The sequence below is a fragment of the Orbicella faveolata genome, unplaced genomic scaffold (genome assembly GCF_042242905.1).
Source record: "Orbicella faveolata isolate gen_17 unplaced genomic scaffold, um_ofav_v1 contig_46, whole genome shotgun sequence".
In the NCBI taxonomy this organism is placed as follows: domain Eukaryota; kingdom Metazoa; phylum Cnidaria; class Anthozoa; order Scleractinia; family Merulinidae; genus Orbicella; species Orbicella faveolata.
Genome location: NW_028301576.1, coordinates 13,490,184 through 13,511,573, shown reverse-complemented (window position 1 = coordinate 13,511,573; position 21,390 = coordinate 13,490,184). Strand labels below are relative to the sequence as shown.

Here is a 21,390-nt window from a genome sequence, read left to right as displayed (position 1 = left end):
ATGGGAAAAATACTCATTTACATCGAGGTTGTTTTTTAAGCCCCGGAATGCTCAATTTTCGATGAAAAAACCCAAACACTTAGCTCCCCTTCATTTGTTGAAGCATTTCAATCAAAATGACGAACTTCTCTAATGCTCAATCGCGAAGTATTTTCCAGTCAGCTACCCACACCTCTCAGCAAACAACAGACACGTAGATTTTGAACACGCAAAATGGATTTCACAGCTTTTAAGACCCTCTTACCTTAATTATTTACAGTTTTTGGGCAAATTCCTGATGCAGGAAAAAAAATGATAGTAAAATCCAAGATATCATAACCTTGGGTGGGAACAGCGGTAGCTATAGAATAGTCCCATGGGATATTTGATATCCTTCTTTAGTGTTTTCTGACATCTCGTTTCTATTGCCAAGGAGATTTATATTTTCTCCTCTTAAATCGGGATTTATCTAAACAGTGTTAACGAAAATCTCGCCCATCTCTTTTTTTCTTGCACTCTCCTATCTTCCATTAGGTGCTTTTCTCTATTTTTTTAATCGCTTTGAGTGATTTTTAGGCCTTGAGGAGTCGTAAAATCAAAGTGTTCAGGTCACTTGGTGTAAAGGGATGCATTTTTCATTGGCACAGTTTTCATAAATCCAGTCATATATATTTTCTTTTTCTTTTTTTTTCATAAGAAGTGCTTTGAGTTAACCCTCATTAATAAGAAAGACAGCATGCAGTAGCGACATAAGTACAAAGGCACCAGACTGACACACACTGATTATTCTAGACCTGTTCTCACCAGGAACAGCGTTTCTTCGTCTCTTCTTTCTTTTTGTACAAGCCATAGTATGTACAAAGATGGCGTAAAATACATTTTGCATTCATTTCTTTCCAAATTCTCAGCATTTCTTGGAAATATTCAGATGATTGCACATGATTGTCATTAAGAAAGTGACTGTCAGTCTTTGAGCATGGAACCTCTGAAGATTATAGTAGGCTTTTTAAAATTCTTGCCCCTGTCTGTGCCTGCCTATCGTTTTGACGCAGTTTCCAAGGAGAGTTGCCGCTGTCCTAAACCATTACTCTCAGTTGGTAGACCGATGTAAGCGAATGCTGAGAGAGAAAATGACCTTCTTACTCATCACACTCCTACAGCCTGTGTTCTAGAAAAGTGTCAATATTCACTTCCTCAACTACCGTCATCTTTAGCCTCGTCCCTGTGTTCCAGTGATGAGAACACGTGACCTGTCACAGGGCACACTGTCTTATTTCTTGCACAGTGTATGTGCGTTGTTACGCCATTGGGGTAACGCGCCACAGCAGGATCATTGAAAGGCCGCCTGCAAGCTTGACATAATCTGAAGAAAACAAATGCAAATTGTCTCTCAAAAGTGACTAAAACCTGTTCAACTAGCACCCAAAGGAAAGGATTTTCAGTTTGTTTTTTTCATACTTTAACTTTTACACTGGCGTTTCGAGAATTTCTTCATCATTGGAGCAAATAGGAGATAGATACTTTATCTGTTACCATGTTGCGCCCTCAATTCCTCCACTAAATTCCACGTTATAAAAACATCAGCTGTCTAAACATGTAATTTATCGACTTTTAACGGTAGCTAAATAAGGGCTTATCCACCTTTCTTCCGTCACCAAAAGATGCGCTTTATGAGATATCATGTGAGAGCTTCGCATCTGAAATAAAAACACACTGCGTTTTAAAACAAAAAATCGTCTCGATAAACGACACATTTCAGAAGTAGAGCGAGACATTCTGAAACCTTGGCTGCAGGTAGCACACGAGTGGAAAATCTTATTTACATTGTAGATCGCTTTTCTCTGTGAGATTCCAAGGTACAGTTGAACCTCTCTACAAAGACAACCTTGGGGTAAGAGGAAGGTGGTCGTTTTAGAGAGGTGGCCGTTAGTGGAAGTTCGACTGTAATTACGGCAGCTTTTCAAAGCACCTATGCATTTCTGGTTCGAGGTTTATAACTGAAATATTCAAATACTGGTGCAAAGCGCTCATGCTAATTCGCAAACGATGCGTGTTCAAACACCATATTCAAAATGACTTGACTTGCGTGACTTTTCCTGCTCTATTTGATTCTCCGTTCTCGCAATGCATTCATGTTAGGCCTACTGATTGCTTTATCTCTGTCTCTCTTAGCCAATCAAATGCCATTTCGAACCAGATCGCTTTAGAGCTGGGTTTGTCACGCAACGTCTTGTTTGAATCAAACATTGAGAAATGTTGTTTGTACGACAAAGGATATGTCACGCTAATGTCATGTAAGCTCTTCATTATAAGCATCAAAAGTGTCCTCATCCTCATCTTAGACAAAAGTGTGAAAAAGCGAGTCAAGTCACACACGAGATGGATTTACAGTAAAGACTTGCCTTGATGTTTTCTCCTCGTGCTAAGCTGCGAAGAATCTTTGTGTTACGACTTCTGTGAAGACTTAAACGAACTGAGCCACTGAGGAACTGAGAGATCACACCAATGGACCATTCCTCAGGGATCAACTTCATAGCCTGGAAATTACAAAAGACAAAATTCTCTTCGGTTATAATTATTTGCCAATATATTTCATGTAAATGAAAACTTTTTGTGCGCTTATTTTATACTTCCCGTCTTTAAGTTAAATATGGCACTTCTTAATTAATTTCTCTTGATTAGAGCGGTTTCATTTGTGTCTGGTTCTAGTTCGCGTTATGCTGAGGGGTGTGTATTACTACGTTTGAGCGGTTTTCAGTTGAGAGTCGAAAGTAATCAGGCAATTACTTTGGTTTTGGTTTGGTTTAACTACGGTCTGAGATTGTCTGAGTAGTGGAATGGTTTGTTTGGTTTTGGTTTTACGACACTCAATTAAAAACCACTCTCACCGATTGGCTTAAAATTTCGCGCCAATTTGTCATCCAATCATAGTATGATCCAATCAGAAGTAAGACCAAAAGCAATCGTGACTCGTTCGCACTCGTTTTCCCGCGCATCGCGTCAGCTACATGTAATTACTTTGAGCTTTGATTGGTTCATCAGATTGTCTGCGTACTTTGTGATTGGCCAGAGTGACTACTTTGATTTTGCTGAAACCGCCCTGACAAAGTTTTCTCAAATTCCTTTGTTATAGCTTGTTTTGGCTTTGTTTTACTAACGTTGCTTGATCTACAAAAAGGAAACCCTAACCCTAAGACTGCGCAAAATTCAGACTTATGGTTTTCTGTCACCACTTATCAATCTTACTAAACACACTCAGTTTGAGTTCATATAATACAGGTGTTTGGCTTGGTCAAAAAAGACACGTAAAAATCCATGGGAAGAACTGAGTAAGAGTACCTCGGCCGTGTCAAAGTCCGCCATGTGTGAATTCAGAAGTGCAACCGCTGGCGCGATTAATGGATCGCGGTCTCTGTAGGAGGGAATACAAGACTTCAGTGAGAACTAATTTTACAAGTTTGATGACAGTCGACACAGTAGTTTGTTCCTCTCTTCGTATACTCACTCATCAGGTAATAGGTAAACTTCTAATAGAGTTTGGAAGAGCTTCATTCGAAAGTTTCTGTCTTTACCCTACAAAGTAGGAAGTGATAATTGAAAAAAATGCAAATTAATGTTGAGACCAACACAATACCAGAAGAGCTTAAAAAAAGAAAAGTTTACTTCACAGTTATTAATCCCTTTTAAGCCTAATGAGCCCATAGCTGTCGGCGCTTAACTCTGGTTTCTGTAGCATGAAGTGGGGAGGAGTATTGCTACCCCCTGGATGGATTGTTAGTCCATCGCAGATGGGGGGGGGGGGGGGAGGGGTTAGACCACCGCGTCTCCCCAAAATTATGTTGGTATGGTTGCTAAGTTCATGACTGCCGCGCGCAAGTAACGAACAGTCAGAGAAGCTGCAAGCAACACTAGGGAGCTACGTGGAAGCGTGAAAGGACGCCTTCGCATTCGTGAAGCGTGGATGCGCGCACCCGTGAAATCGTGAGATTTTCCAGGTTTCACTTGGATAAGAACGTTCGTGTTTCGCATTAAGTGTACACTCGCAGAAGAGCAAAAAGTGTGACGACAAGCATGTTACACCAGTTAATTATTTCATCCAAAGGTTTCGGTTAGTAAAATTGAAGATTTGCGTTAGCTGTTACCTTAGAGTGCAGTTCGCAGAATCTTTCAGCTTCTGTGAAATCCTCGAGTTTGTAAACTAAGATCTTGAGAGCTTTACTATGTTGTTCCATCTGAAAGTAACAGAGTATAATCGAAATCAAAATCCCCTATTTGCACATATGTATTTAAACAATTACTTAGAACTTATTATTGATCTGGTGCAATAATTCGCGTGCGGATGCTTTTGTTTCGGCGGCGAAAACGCGAGGGGATTGATGAGAAGTCGAGTTGAATTCCCGCTCGCGAATAAGGAAATAAAATGGGAGCTCCCCCGCCAAAAATCAATCGTTTGCGAATCCCGCCATCTACACAGGCTAGTTCAGGAGAAACACTTGCTCGTATAAAGAAAAAGAAATAGCCTGCGAGCAGGCTCTTCTGCGGCGAAAGAAAGTAGGAATGGGAAAAGCGAAGAGCCTGCTCGCAGGCTAAGAAAGAAAATAGCGTCTTGTTCTGATGTCTAATCATTTTAAACTCTATGTTAACTCTGATCCTGGGTTTATCCTGTTTTGAACAATCGTGTTCAGTTTTGGGAGGGGCGAGGTTGGATCGTTACTAGCGATGGACTAGTACCCTCTCCAGGGCGAGTAGAAATACACTTGGGTCAGCAAGTTAGGCTTGAATGACTTGGTCAATACAATGAAGACAACTTCGCCAACATGACACAGTGTTTCAATATTTATCAAATTGAACGCTGCTCCGTAAACAAGTTGTTATATTTGAAAATGTGCCATGATCTTTCTCAGTACGAGACAACCAATTATTGCATTACTAACCTTTCCATAAAGAATCGCAGCTTCAGCATCTAAATCAGAATCATCATTGATCTTAGACAACAACAGAGTCACTCTGTATAACGAGGACCACTCTAACATGTGGCGTAATTTAGCCCTGCAACAAATCACAACAACAAGACACTTTGAGCTGTCCCAAATCAAAACGAAAAGTAATGTATTGCACTGGGCAAATAAAAATACGTTAACCTAAGAAAACTACGTATGCGGCAGTCTATACTTTTGCTTTGTACCTTCCTTTAAGACAAACTTTCTTCGATTATTCCAGTTTCTCATGATGGCCAAAAAAAAGAGTCGCCTCAGGAAGTTTTCTTTTTTTTTTTTCCCGAGGATTGCATTCACCATGAGGTAAAAACATGGGCAAGGATATGATGGTACAGTTGCTGAGAGTAAACATGCTTAATTGTTTCACTTCTCCACATTTTTTCTTTTGTTTTAAATGTTTCACTATCGTGAGTGCCAAAATTGCTTTGAGAAATGGCACCCACATGTCCGCAAACTTGGCCCTTTTCAGTAAACACTCAAAAAAATTATCTGAAAAGAGTAATATTGGTAAAGTATTGAACTTTGAACGAGTGAAAAAGAAAAATTTGTCTGTCAGGTACTTTCCCTGTTTATTGTTTGGTTGTCTGTTAATTTGCTTCTATTTTGAGCAAAGTTCAGTCGTTCTGTCGCGGTCACAGACATTTTATGCCACAGAGAACAGAGAAAAGCACAGACCATCGAAGAAACATCTAACTCATCAAGTACACGACACAGAACATAGAACAGGAGCTACGGGGATATAAATGGAACTGATTTCGCACTGTAGGAAACATTCATTGCTCATTTGCTTGTTTTTGAACTTCCATTACAGCAACAGTGGTATAAACCTTGCATAGTTTCCGCTTCAACTCATACCTTTGTTTACTGAGATTGTCAAGGGAGCAAGATGGATCTCGTCTCATTTTCAACACTTCTCCCAGATAAAGAAGCGCCAGATGAGTGTGATATTTCTCTTTCTGAAGAAACAAAAAGGGAAATATACTGAATGCTACCTTTGCGCGGCAGTAGCTTCGTAGCTTTCATACCCTATATCGACTGTAGCTAATACAAATATTCTAACTTTAAAGCCTACAGATGAAAACTAATTAATTAATAGCATAGAGCAGTTTTCATACGTCTTAAAACCAGAACCAAAGTAACGATCACTCTGGCCAATCACAAATTACGCAGACAATCCAGTGAAGCAATCAAAACTCAAGACGAGGCGCGGGAAAACTAATGCAAGCGAGTCACGATTGGTTTTGGTATAAATTCTGATTGGACGACAAAGTGGCGCGAGATTTTTAAGCCAATCGTTTAACGTGGCAATGCAAAACCAAAGAAAATGCGCATTGCTTTCGACACTCACGCGAAAACCACTCCATAAAAAGTGGACGAGCAACAAGTAAGCAAATAATTGACGACGAAATTTTGGTACAAAATGATGAAGGCAAGTTACTAAACAAACCTCTAATTTTTTGTCAAACACGAGATATTCGAGGTATTGCTGAAGAGCCGCGGGAAACCTTTGAAGGTATTCCACTATCAAGTCTGGTCTTAGCTTCTCATCGTTAGGAGATTCATCTGTTGGTCTATCAGTAAAAACCTAGAACCATGATCCAAAAAAATGTCACTGAGCATTGAAGGAGACAAATGGTTCATCTATTCCAGTTTCCACAGCACGAAGTTATTAGGAGTATTCAGTGTTACCTCCCACCCGATGGGATGCTTGTTCACCGAAGGACCCCCCGGAATTTTGTAAGATTACTTTCAGCAATAGCTTGCCAGTTTCCATTTATACCCCTGGGCAGAGAGAGGCACTACAGGTGAGAGTAGTCACAGTCTTGCCCAAGAACACAACACAATGAACCTGGTCCAAAACCCCTGTTGATCTGGAGTGTGGCGCATTTACTACTCGACCACAGCGTGTCCCAAAAGACGCCTGCTCAAAAATGACTGAACACAGAATGAACATCACACCACGCTGACAAGGTAAAGGGTCGAGAAAAGGACGTTTTCAAATCAGTGATACAAGTGCGCTTGCAGGGGTCACATAGGAAAGGTAAAGTCTGCATACGAGCCAAGCGGTCCATAAGGCAGGTACTTATCCCGGTTTCAGTAGCATGAAGTGCCTAGGAGTATTTTTACTCCCCCCTGGATGGGATGCTACGGTCCATCGCAGGGTTACTCCAGCATTACGTTCGCCGGTACTTAATTATACGCCTGGGTTGAGAGAGGCACCGTGAGAGTAAAGAGTCTTGCCCAAGAACACAACACAATGTCCCCGGCCAGAAATCAAATCCGGACTACTCGATCTGAAGTCGAGCGCACTAACCATGAGGCTACCGGGCCTGAGTATTTCTGAATTTCTCTAACAGACAACTAGCATATGACCTTCTGTCGTCTGCGCACGTCCAGCGTCCAGATGCCCTATTCGCACCACAAAAATCATAGACTGAAACCTACGGAAGCCTAATATCGTTTTGCGCTACTCGTCAAGTCCTATTGGAAATCCGCGAACGTACATGTAATGTACGAGATTTATTTAGTTCACCTTCACAGCTATTTCTTGATTTCTCTCCAGCAGCCATGGAACGTGATTCCAGAGAAGTTCAGAGTCCTGAGAACTAAGTAAAGCAATAGCAAATGAAAACAGAACATGTAGCATTCTGTTATCTCACTACTACCAACAACATCCTAACAAATAGCGCATTTCATTTTGACTCTCTTGGATCAGCCGACAACGAAACATGTTCAGTTTTACTGTAAGTATCTGTTGACGACACCTCTTTCACACTCCCTAGCTCAAAATAACCTAAATTTCATTCAAGGATTTCCTGACAAAGAACTTTCTACTGGAACCGCTATTATCACACTCCAACTGAAGTCTTACCTTGCAAGAAACTTCACAACATATTCCATGCCCGGGAAGTTGCGATCTTTTATCTCCCCTTGTATAATCCTAAACTCGGGACAAAAACGAAACGATATCACAAAAACAATACGCTAAAGTTCCAGATCTGTTAAGTGCGCTCCGTTCTGCCAGTGCCTCACCAGTACTGTTTTCCCCCGACCCACTCTAGAAGGGGAAACAGGCTCTTCAAAGGACTTAACCACTCACTCTTGGTTCTTATTACTTATTAATCGCTACTTCTACTATCAAAAGGTCATTTTATATAGCCTGCTCCAAGCTCTCGTTCAGTGGGGACGACCACCGAAAAAGCGGGCGGGCAAAGAGCGGGATCAGCGACCGAGAGCCTGGAACGGGCTACATGTTATAGAGTACCTTCATAAACAACAAAACTGCTCGCACACTGCTGTTCAGTTTTAAAAGCGAGTGCAGGCACTTTGTCTTCGCATTGTAATTGTAAACTCAGACACGGCATGAGGGTGTGATGAACAAGGAGTACACACAATACCTTTTCCATACACCCATTGCTTGAGCAGGCTGTTTGTGGTGACAATAAAACAATGCCAATGCGTGGTGTCTCTGATGTAAAGAGCAGAAAAGACCTTGATCAGTGACCAGTTTTGTAACCGAAATGTTTCATTCTAGCAAGCGTGATCTTTTGGTAACAATACAGTCTATTTTAAAGACAGTTCTGGTTCCAGGGTGCAAAGAAAACAAGTTTGCAAGCTTTCCCTTCTGCCAAGCTCTATTTATGATGTTGACTAGCCCGAATATCAATCTCGCTAGCCCCCAAAACGTTCGTCTCGCAAAGTACTTCTGTAATTTGAATTTTCTCAAACATTTTCCTACGAAACTTCATTTTCTAATCGGGAAAAGTGATGAACAGAATCCATTAGCCCGGCTGCAAAATCCACTACCTCCAAGCTACTGGACAGGACTTTCTTTAGAAGAATAATAATAATAACTTTATTTGACGAGGGTAAAAACACTTTACAGTTAGCAGTGACAAACTGCTGGCCCTCATTACACTATACATAAAATCTAATAAATAAAATGACTAATGACTAAATACTACGTAAAGTTGACTTAAGAAATAGAGAAATGGTCGAGCCCTATGTATGATTCCTTAAGATAATTTACATACTTTGCTCGCTGTAGTTCACAGGGAAACTCGGCTAGAGTTTCGACTGGAGTTTTTTTAAAGAGTCGACTAAGTTTTTTTTTTTTCTGATACAGTCTACAACCCAAACCATGTGTATATGTAAGTATAACTGTACCTCGTATTTCTGAAGCCAGCTTATTGTATCAGCCACAGTACAGCAGTTCTCACTGGACACCAGATGTTGTAAGTTTGGAGAATTTATTTCGGTGTATAACTTGACAAGAGCTGTGTCAACCTCCTGGATAAAGAAGAAAACCTGATCATATATCTTTATTATGTTACGAGGAACAGCTAAATTATTTATTGGACATTCCTCCAACGCAAATGAATATAACCCTTTCTAACGAAGAACTACTAAAATTAATTTCTCCCTTTCTTGTTTGTTTGTTTGTTTTTAGGTATGTTGAACGGTTAATTCAAGAGTCCACGTATCTAGGAGACACTTATGTTTGCCACAAAACAATAAAGCAATGCAGTGAAAATATGAGATGAATGTAAAAATCACAAAATTTACCGGTCAACTACAATAACCAGTGTACAGACACCCTCCTCGGAAGGAAAAATCGGAGAGGAGCTGTCTCTCTCTCCGATAACTTTCTTTCAGAGAGAGTGGCTGCAACACAGCCTAACTAAATATCGCAATTAGTTGTCACAAGGCATGAAAGTAAAAAGTTTATGGCAACACATTTCTTGGAAACACCAAGAATCACACCTCTTTGTAGCCCATGTCTTCTGCAGAGCTTCTGGTTTCTTCCTGAGAGTGAAAGGAAAATTAGAAAGCAGTAAGAACTTATCAATGAACTTAAATTCATTAATATGTAATCGGAAGCAAACAGATATCAACTATCTTTGAAAACAACTTAACAACTTTCAACTTACGAGGTACTGCATCAGGAATTGCTTAGCTTCTGCTAAAAACTGCTTGCTGCCTTTCACTGTGGAACAAACCGAGACAAACTTTTTTAAATTGCTAAGAAGTATTCCCTGCCAAACAGAGTGTTTGAAGTTAAGCATGCCTGTCTGATGAGCAAATCAGAATATCACTTATATCTATGAGGAAAAAACAAGATACAGTTTGTTCAGGAATACTTGTTTCACTCACTTGCTTTTACCTAAGACACAAAAAGGACACTGCTGTAACAGACTATTTCTCAAAAAATTAAAGCATGCCCCCTGTTTACTGCCAGGATGAGAGAAATGAGATGTGATTATTCACGCATTTTATTCTGAATATCAGAACAAGAACTGGAAAATCATCACTACGTACGCTAGTTCTTTAACAGTATGCAAGGAAGAACTAACGATCAAATGAACGTTAAAGTAAATGGAATTTTTCAGCACGCACTCACCAAGGCCACTGAGTTCAACCAATTCTCTTGATGGTAAGTATTTCCAGTTGGATGATAGCAGTGAGGGAAACAAAATTATCAACTGAAACAAAGGTAAATAAAAAAAGTACAACTTGCTAGAAGTACTAAACACCAACAAAATGAACATAATGGTCAGAGAAAATGTGCTGTAAATACCTCTCTTGGATCCAGTCCTCCCTCTCTCATTAGACTTGCAGCCTCTGTGAAATACCCTTCTGCCATGTAAATGAATCCAGCTTGCTGCTGTGTTCTTTTGAGAAGCTACATGTAACGCAAGACCCAAAGTGAGTTTTAATGACAATAATAACTGCTGTAGCGTGTTAATTACAAACTGTACGATAAAGTAAAAGACCATTTTAGATAATTCTAAGGATTGGAGAAGTTAGAATGCTAAAAGCCCACTGGTGCTGGCCCATGCAACTTTGGTGCCCCATTCTCAGACAACTTGAACAAGACATTGCTTAGTGTAACACCCTCCAAAATGAACAAGTCTCCCAACCTTCTCGTTGCAGCAATCGTTGCGAAAAGAAGGAAATGATTTTACTTTGTGCCAAAGTTGCTGCAACAAAAGCACACATAACCTTTTGAGTAGCAGTTTGTCATGTTGCCCAAACAATTTTCTGGTGTCCATCCACGAGTGCTCCCTGCATCAGTGCTTTCCATAAGGTATAAACATTAGTGGCTGCCCTCAGGTCAAGCACCCATTTGAGAGCAATAAGAGAGACCCCTAACAACTTCCAATATAGGACCAATTGCTGAACACTGCTAACAAAATAGTTGGTAATTCATTTAGGAATACCTGCCAGAGTAAGTGCTGGGTCTTTTTGAAAGCGCTGCTTGATAAAGCAAGAGTGTGGCAATGTGAGATTTAAGTGAAAACATTGTAACCTACCCAAACTGAAGAGCCTTCCAATCCATAGTCCCAGAGATGAACCATTAGCTCATCACGTGCTACATTTCTCAATACAAACTACAGTTACCTAGAACAAATCATTATGTACCTTCTCATCTCTTTGAGGCCCTGACATGGTTTCCATGGCAACATGAGCCAGTTGAAGAGCTTCACTCACTCTTTTCTCATTTAACAACATCTGCACCTAATGAATATAAAGGCAGGAAAACTTAACGAATTATTTGAGGTGCTAACAAAATGCAATTCTGGTACCTTTCAAGGGTTTCTTTCAAATTTCCAACAATCCAACCTACACTGATATGTAGCCAAGCTACACTGATTAAAAAACTCCAAATTACTTGATTTCTTCTGCCTGTTTAGCACTGTTTATAAAGTAACATAATTATGCAGACAAAACAACATCTACTAGAAAATTGCCAGGGCTGTGCTCTAGAAGCATCCGAGTGCCATAGACAACTAACTTTTGCCTTTGGGCGACTGGAAAAACTTTTTTTCTTCATATAAAGTTACATGCTAGGCACCCAGGATTTCGTGGTTAGGAACCTTTGGGCTCTCTGTAATTTTTCTTAGACCACAGCCTTGATTGCTTGATATTTTCAGCATATTTCAACTGTTTAATATTAATCAGTAGTTTCATTTGACAGAACAGAACTTGATTTTGCATACACAACTTCACTTTTCACTATTGCAGCCAGGACAAAGTGAAACATTAAGCTTTTGGTCTTTACAGAAACGAAAAGTTACCTGTTTTTTGAAGGAGAGCTGCACCAAACTGTAGACCTCTCTTGGAGAACAAACAAACACCTGATTGTCATAATTCAGTAGTATCCTTCCACCCTTTAAAACAAAACCTCTGCATCAGGCATACATGTATGGCAAAAGATAAAGCTTTCAGCATAATGCAAGAGTGAGACAGAGAAAAACTGGAATTAGAACCCATGACCTCCCAAATACCGGTCGGCACTCTAACCACTGAGCTGTGGAGAGACTGGAGAGCTTGGTCAGTTACAAGATTCATAATTACATGATGTATTGTTTGATTTATATACAATTAGGAATACCAAATTTAATAACCTAAAAAAGGCATATATGAAAACTTAATATTAATAGACATACAATGTGCAACTTATTTGGTAACAAGCTCATACCTTAAATACAAGTGACTGCTTCTGGGACTTTTGGTCCTGCCCTATAATGCTTTTAGAAGAAGCCAAAAATTGCATTAATTTTTTGTTCAAAAATTGGTCTCAGGCTGTTTGAGTCTGTGTAAAGTGAGATAACACAAGTCTCTGCTCCAAACATTTGACATTTGAAGTTATTTATTAACAGTATCTTTATTTTTACTTGGATAAAATAAAATATCATAATGATTGTTTATTACCTGTGAACAGAGATGGAGTTTGCTCCAAGTGCTATTGCATAAGGAAAGGAATATCCCAGTCCCAGCAATCTTTCTGACCAGCTGAGCGGTGCTCTCTGAGAGGTACCTTCTGAGGTTACAAACATGCCCATGACGTCTGTTGGGCCATTTAAAAGAAATTCTTCCTGCATGGTAAAAAGGAAAAGTTCATTCTAGATCATATTCTTTCATATGGTCTGGAAGACCAAGGACAGAAATTATAGACACTTTAGAGAATTTCTCATGAATGCAATGGTTCTAAAACAGCTGTAAGTACCATTGTCAAGGCGATCACATTCTTTTTCTATCATATATTTATTACTGAACATGTACTAGTCAAGACATGCTATAATCATGTAAGAAAGAGTGGAAATTCATCACCAATCACTGACAAGTCACTTACCATTCCAACACCCATGACAAATCCCTTTGTTACTTCAGCCTCGTAATGAAATAACTCTTGAACCTGTTGAATAAACAGTGGGTTTTTAGATTTCTTTGGTACAATGGAGTTGAGAAATGATTTACCACACCTTTCCCACAAGTTCAAGAGCCATGCCTGAAAATAAATCTAAAAAGTTCCAAACTGATGACCTAGTTCTCTGTAGTTCAATATTGTAAGAGTTTCTGATTGGTTGTACATGTATCTGGACCATTATTATGCAAACAATCAACTTGATGAATGGTAGAGCTGGGACATTGGAATAGAATTCCTGTACAGCGAAACCTTGACTCTGCAGACGCACTAAGACGTGGGTAAAGAGCACACCTTGTAAATTTATCCTTGAAAAAAATGGGACCAAAGGGGAAAGTCTAAATAATTGAAAAGTGATCCACCAATCAAGGTCCAGACAGTCAAGATTGAGCTTTCAGCAACCATATGTCAGAACAGGGAACATTAGACATCTGTTTAATGCATTGTACTTATAATAATAGGTCATGGTTTTCACATGTTGAGGGTTGAAATTAATTTGCGTTTTGCTTTCAATTGGTTTTATGTTTATCATCCCAAGCAACTGGCTTTAAAACATGAATGTGCCACTTTTTTATCCAATCAGACATAAATTAAAGCAGAACCAACTTGTGCGCAAATGTTTTCCATACTTCACATTGGCTTCATGTCTTTGCTTTGAGTTTTGATTGGGTTACTCGATTGTCTGTCCTTTGTGATTGGTCAAAGTGATAAGTTTGGCTTTGGTATAACGACACTCAATTGAAAATTGCTCTTCTATATTGATTTGAATGCAGTTACAGTACCTTGCCAGACAAAATGTTCACCATGCAGTAACGATACTGATTTGCTAGAGCCACACACACAGCCCCTCCATCAACTGCCTAGAATGATAATAAAACATTTTTTAACACGGCACAAAAAGGAAACATTTTTCAGTCGGTGCACATCAATATTGCAGGTCTGGACAAAAATTAAATGCATTCAATAAGAAAATGAAAGTAAATATAGAAGACAATCCTAACCATGTGTATTGGAGGCTCTGGTAGTGGGATTTCTTTTAATGGAATTATCTTGTCTTCAGTTACTGAAAGAATGTGAATAGCTTTCTTCTTAGAAAGTGCAATGCAAACCTGTAAATACCAATGAATACAATTACAATTCTGCATTTATAATTTGAAACTTAAGTATTAGGAAGATCACAGCACCCTTAAAAATCTCAGTCAATTGCATATCTATTTTTAAAAAAAAATTAAGACAAGCGCATGCTTGTCACTGACTTGCAATAGAGTAATATTCAAACTAACTGTTAGTTATTAAATAATAGTAAATAAACATCAATTGGTAATTATTCAAAATGTATAAATCAATGAAAGAACTGCTTTCTAGTTAACTATTATTCAACAGTTAATAGAAATGCAATCTCGTGGACAAACCTCGACAGCAAAAGGATCAAACATATTTGGATTATCATTTCTACACATGGCTGTCACCTGAAAAACAATTTAACAAATTATCAACTTCTCAAACTCATTTAATGATTCATCAAGAGGAAACAAAGAAAGTCATAACCTAGACAGTTTGGGTACCAGATCTTCTCCAATTTCTCTGACTCAAAATTCATCAAAAATAATCTACTCCACATTGCATTTTCAACTCTCTTCTCTGTGTCAAGAAATGTAGTAACAAAAAAAGGAAACATTTTCTCCTATTTTATATATACCATATTGCATCTCAACAACATGATGGAATAAGTTAACTTTCAGGTTGTGGAAAGTTAAACACAACCAACATGATCAGTCTTTCAACTTTTAACTTTATTTTTTAACAACAAATAAAGTGTTCTTTAGTCAGACTTAAATATGGTACCTACTGAATAAAACTCTGTACTTTCAAGTATTCAGAGGTTTCAACAACTGGCAAATTAACCAGCAAATCTTGCAGTCTATGTGAAGCAAATTCATCCTCATTTTCAGCCTTCTCCCTGTCAGGTTAATGAGTTACACTCATCTATCTACTTATCGAATTCCCTGAATACTGTTAGTAATAAGTTTTTACTAATCTATTAAACAGAGTAGAGCCACTTTCAATAGAGTCAAGTAAAACCAAAATCAAACCTGTCCAGTTATTTACGAATAAAACTACTCAGCCACGAATCGTAAACTGTAGTAAAACTAAAACGAAAGTAATTGCCTCATAAATTACTTTTGACAGTCAATTGAAAATCGCTCTTTAGAGATCAATAATGTTTACTTATTAACAAATTAATTTCAACACAATTTGCTGACAGTTTTGAGTTACTGTTAACAGCACAGCACCTACAGTATGCCAATGACTTGTGAATCATTGGCATAGCCTTCTTGTCCAGACATACCCCTTTAAATCTGTCCTTAAATCCTGTGGCCAGAAACTGCAACATAATGTACAAGACATTGATATTAAAACCCCATAAACTGCCAGTTAGAATAAAGATCAACCTAATAGGGAGGTCTTTAGTCAGCTTAAGTGTTCAAAATAATGTGTTGGGCTTCAAATGATAATAGAAACCCATCATTATTAATCAGTGTAAAAAGCGTAAATTTTGATATTTCCTCCAGCAATTCAAATCATGCAGAACAGGACCTTCAAAGGGGCTTTGTAACAAAGTTGGCTAAGGCTTACAAAACAGATATGTAGACTTAGAAATGTTTTTCATAACACATATTAAGGACAACTCTTCATAAAATTCTAGCTTAGAAATTTGATTCTTTCCTCTATTAGAAAACTAATTTTAATTGTGAATTGTGGGGAAATGCATCCTTTCATGAAATCTCACTGGCTACCCTTTCAAGGAGGGGTTTTCTTTTGTTTTGAGACCCCCTGCCCCTCTGGAAATTGCAGATTAGCTTGAGCTCATCCTTGTCAATATAAAAACTTAGCTTTTAAGGACGTTTGCATGAAACTTCAGTCAAGAGAATTTTTTTTAATTTTTACTGCTGTCAAATAATGAGTTACTTGTGTCAGAAATGCAAAAAAAAAAATGGAGGTCACCGACTTCGTTTCAGAGATAAAACATGTGAAAAACTACCCTGATTTTGAAAAATTGGCGCACATAATTCAGCATGGTCTACAGGGGTTTATAGTTAAAAATATCGAAGGTGAGATAACAGAGGCAAACGATCTTAGTCATAGTTTGTAGAAGTGGGTCTGTTGCCTAAATAATTCCAAATGTTGCCAACGTTTTCACAAAACTTAACCCTTCAAGAGGTATTTGAAACCGCTGCACAGATAAACGAAGACCTAAAAATAACGCAATTCAATGGTACATTTTGCAAAACATTCAAACTTCTAATCAATAGATTTTCTTCAGTTTTTCGCCAAATGTAGAAAATCGGTAGAGAAAATGATCCATCAAAAGAAAAACAGGGGTCACTGAACTTCCAGGAATGTTTAATCCAGGAAAAGCTATAGCAATGGCCATCTGCCCTATTATTGTTGGCGTGTGAATCTGCATGCACAGTAAGGATGCATGGAAACAATTAGCATGAACATCCTCAAAACTCCACTCCCTCTTGGATTTAGATTATTAACATCCTTCCTTGGGGAGAGGGTGAGTGCATAGATAAATTCTGACAATTTCAAAATAGGTGAACAGTGAACAATCCTGAAGATGCAATTCAATGCCAATTACATGGAATTGCATGACCACATATCATCAGAAAAATTGTTTATGTCAATAATGTACAAGTTTTAAAAATTGTGAGTGGCCAACTCACCTCTAAGCCAAACATGGAAAACATCAAAATACCACCTTAAAAATAGAATAACAAGAGATGGTCAGCAAAAGAACTTGTGGTGGGCTAAGTACAAATGTTCAATTGAAAGTAAATTAATAATTATTTTAATAGCGAAGCATGTGTGTGACATTATAACTCAGACAAACCCAGACAAACAAAACGGAATGGTGGAAGATTTGAAGCCTTTTCAAGCACGTAAGCAAGTTTTCCTAAAACAATTTTTAAAATGAATATTTGGTGTTCACTTTCCTCCTATTTCTCTCAGAACATGCTTATGTTGTCTGGCTCTCGCAGGGTTCCAATAATGTAATTTGCATTCTATTTTTAGACCTTGCACACTTCACTATTAATATTGTGTTACATACTTATATATGCCACAATGTGTAGTTCCAGAAAATATCCATACCTCCCCCACAGAGGGGATTCTTTCTAAGATCCCCCCCCCCTCCCACCCCTCTGGAAATTCCAATAAAGCTTCACACATTTCTTTAAATTTTTTGGTCTTACAGAACCCCCCACCCCCCCAGGAAATTCCAATCCCTTTTGTGGGGGGAGCATGGATATTTTCTGGACCTGCACAATAAGCATTTTTTAAGGACAAAAATGTTGCACCCTCAAAAATGACAAGTGTCATTATTACATCTGTACTACCCCATATAACGGTCACCTCTACACAAAGGCCACTTTCCTCTGTCCCTAAGTTGGCCGTTGTGGAGAGGTTTGACTGTGATTCATTAAATTTAATAACTGACTCTTATTATTATTTAAATAATAATTAATTAAAAACAAACTAATTAATAATAATTTCGTAATTAATCAATTAGTCAAACTGGAAAAACACTTTCAACAGCACATTTCTCAAGTTTCAACAGGAACAAATCAAAGACCTGTTGGTAAAGCCTACAAAACTTTACAAGTTGCAGCTTACCATCACAAAGTACAAGAAGTCTGTTTATGGCTGGGGCTGTCAATACCTGCTGTACTGGCTTTTTCTGAAACAGAAGTGCAACATTGGATATTGAATGCCTTAAGCAATAATTGCACATGTAGTTTAAATTGACATACAACATACTGGCCACTACACGACTGTGCAGTAATAGTTAGAATGTGTCAAGCAAGGCTTTCGTAGCAGTATAAATGAGTAGACGTCATGATAACTTAAAAGTATATATCCAGGTACTGTAGTCTGCTTTAAACATTGCTGCAGTCTCTAAGCCCCATTAAAAGTAATCAAATTGCAAATCGTTGAAAAGCCACAGTTTTTAAAGCAAAGTATGACGCTTAATTGTAATCCACAAACCATTCCAAGATGTTTACAAGCTTGAAGCCTTGACTGAAATGTTGTCTTCCCCAGTGGCGAAACACCTTCATCAATCACATAATTAAGAACAAAACTGTACAAAAATGAACAAATGTAAGAGCTTTTTCAGTGTAATGCTGTATAACCTGTAATACAATTACCAGTAAAAAAGAACACAACATCTTCAACAATTTGGTCAAAATATAACAAAGCAGATATCCAATAAGGAGGGTTTTCCACTAGCATCTTCAATTCTTGCATGCACACTCAAATTAAAACCCTTCTAGGTACTGGAAATGAAACACTCACCAATCTGATGTCCCAATGTATAAATTCTGTGCAGCACAGTCAATACATTCCACCTAAAATCAGTATCCTATTATTATTAAGCATTCCAACTTTCCAAGACGTAGATGTAAAGGCCCTATGTGCCATGAGGCATGAGCAGGATAGATGCTAGATGTAGATGCTAAATTCCAACTTTCCAAGATTTCATCGTACCTAAACTGAGGCTTCGTAATGGCCTAACTAACTAACTAACACTGGGGCTTATAACACTACATGTATGCAGTTCTAAAAAATATCCACACCCACCACGAGGAAGGTTAATGGAAATATTAGTTGATATTGTGTTGTAAGGACTTTGTATCGAAACAATTGGACACCCACTTTTGAGGTCTAGAGAAACGCTGAACACACTTGTATTCTGCTCATATGTATATGTCTACTAGTTGTTTTTCTAAGCCTTAAGCATACATTGTTTTCTTAAAGAAGATGGTGTTAAGCTTAAATATTAACCTTGAGTGCCTGTATGACATACTCAGTACATCAAGATTTTTGTCCCTCAGGTGCCTATATGACGTACTGGGTACATCAAAATTTTAAAGTGCTACTATGACAAAAATCTCATCTTTCCTATCGCAGCCATTTTAAAACATAAACAAGTAGCCTGTGTGAGAAGAAGAATGCTGTTTACTATATTCAAATATCTCTTTTCGTTCCAGAGATATTCTAGTTTTAAAAATATGCAAATTGGCCCAGTGATCACATCATACACTCAACCAAATTTTGATCAAATATGATGAAAAAAGATATCTCAGCCAATTTGTATCAGAAATGTTTGATTCTTCGCAATAAGATTCTACTTATTGTGCTCCACAATATGAGCTTCACAGTTCAGTTACCATGACAACATACTGGGTTCCAGACCTCCCCAATATTAAAGGTATTCCCAGTCACCTTTGGCATTCCATTTTGATATTTGCAAATGGTGCCTCATATTCTTGATCCAGCAAGCATATAAATATGTTAGCTCAAGTTTGTGACCTCATTTAATGTTTTCCGACCTGAAAATCACTAACATATTGAAATCAAGAGGGTGGGGACTGGAAAAGAGTGAGTTGCCATGCATACAGAACTTTTTACAGCAGTAGGTGTGTTTCCTGTAGAACTATTAGCCTGCCAAGTTTCAATGGTCTGCACTGCAAATTGACCAAGATAGCTCTATTTATACACTTGATATCAAATTGGTTTGAGTGTATGACGTCATCAGTCATCTCATTTGCATATTTTACACATTTTTCAAACTTAAATATCTCCGAAACTAATGCAGATATTCGCAAACGGTAAACGGCATTTTTACTCTTTTATGGAATTCTATGTGATACACCTGAAAAATCAAGGGGGAAAAATTTGATCATAGTACCACTTCAAGATTTAGTCAAACTCCCAGCACACCGGAGACAATTTTTATCAGCACCTGAAATTCGTAGATTTTTCAACAGACTTCTTTTTTACCATTGCTGTGATATCAAATGGATATCAAATTATGTCAACCTCGGTGTCATGTCCATAGTCCCAGTAAACAAGCTTGTGGTATATAAAGGTTTTACTAGACACCCATTTTCAGTGAGAAATATTACGGTTTTCATTAAGGGCCGTAACCCATAGCACCTTTTTACGGCTCAGTACGCTTGATTTTCCCTTGATGCTATAGGTGAAATTGCCTGTTGTTGAAAATATTCACCCACAAAGTAACAAATTTGCTACGGGTGTGGAGAATAAGGTTACAGCTGACTAAAAACTTGATGACAGCCTGAAAATGGTGTGGCACACAGGGTACACAATGGACAGGCACTCAAGGCCAGGGGTTAAACTGTTCCTTCCAGATGATAGCTACAGCAGAGGTCTTTGTTGTAATAGCTATACTTATTGTCAAAACCTTTGAAAAATTTTGAATCTCTGTCTTTTTAACTTGAACACTTCACGAAGATGTTCACTAAAACTTGCCAGATCGCAAGTAATAAGTGCAATAAAAATAAGCGTAACATGGAATCAGAAGACAAGTACTGCATAAATTTAGATTTAGGTGCTTGAGCGAAAAATAAAACATCTCAACCTACCGTTTTTGGCCTGTCTGCAGAAGTAGTCACTATCCTTTCAATAACTGGTGCTATTTCGAACGCTTTGAAGCTCATTTTAGCTTGGGAATCATAACTACTTCCAAATTCCTTTCCGCTGCTATAAAACTCCGCCATGTTGTTGTTTTGACGGCTGACTACTCGCGGGCTCTAATGTTCGAGCCCAGTCTTCCGACAAACCGTGCGTGGGCGCCGCGTGGGTGTTTTGCGTGGGGTGCATGAAAAATTAATATTTACCTTGATTTACAAAGACTTCCAGTCCACCATATTCAAATCTGGGCACCCTTGAACTAATGGAAAAGTTTTCAAAATGAGTGACTCATAGAAGTGGAATTTCTTCGCTGGTTAATAACAAAGGAGCCCATTCTAGCTCTTTCGCGTTTGTCAGCCGTTCATTAACAAATGAATTGTTACCAAGGTTTCAAAGGACGCTCTCGAACTGATAAATAAATATATCAATTTCTAAGAATAATTTCTGGTGTTTTTTTTTTCTTGCTTGCATCCTAACAATAGATAAAATTATATTGCGGTATCTTTTGTATTCACGATAATATTTCGCAGTGGAATATTTCACAGAGCATCGACTTTAATTTGGAATCTTCCTCGTGTATTTCTTGCTGAAAGATTTTTAATTAACCTAAGAGGAAAGTTTTTTTTATCATTCTCGGTCCAAACAGTGAAATTTTCTCCGCGTTCGATCGGAAGATGTGGAAAGTTCTGACTTGGGTGGGGA

The 21,390-nt window shown here is 38.2% G+C and overlaps 1 protein-coding gene across 1 annotated transcript; it reads right to left on the bottom strand.

Annotated features, from left to right (window-relative positions):
* Positions 1 to 650: 650 nt before the first annotated feature.
* On the bottom strand, positions 651 to 21,081 carry LOC110044606 (transforming growth factor-beta receptor-associated protein 1-like). Its single transcript, XM_020750166.2, has 31 exons — positions 20,640 to 21,081; positions 18,547 to 18,599; positions 18,238 to 18,331; positions 17,866 to 17,929; positions 16,917 to 16,951; positions 15,536 to 15,571; positions 14,598 to 14,654; positions 14,187 to 14,294; positions 13,968 to 14,045; positions 13,114 to 13,176; positions 12,693 to 12,856; positions 12,460 to 12,508; positions 12,056 to 12,148; positions 11,400 to 11,495; positions 10,555 to 10,659; positions 10,378 to 10,459; positions 9,908 to 9,963; positions 9,741 to 9,782; positions 9,144 to 9,266; positions 8,375 to 8,445; positions 7,849 to 7,917; positions 7,510 to 7,582; positions 6,424 to 6,561; positions 5,832 to 5,932; positions 4,914 to 5,028; positions 4,122 to 4,211; positions 3,485 to 3,552; positions 3,319 to 3,391; positions 2,382 to 2,516; positions 1,621 to 1,676; positions 651 to 1,342 (listed from the first exon to the last, which is right to left on the bottom strand). Exons 1-31 carry the CDS (start codon positions 20,772 to 20,774, stop codon positions 1,174 to 1,176), a joined length of 2,691 nt encoding a protein of 896 aa, XP_020605825.2. The 5' UTR covers positions 20,775 to 21,081; the 3' UTR covers positions 651 to 1,173.
* Positions 21,082 to 21,390: the final 309 nt, after the last annotated feature.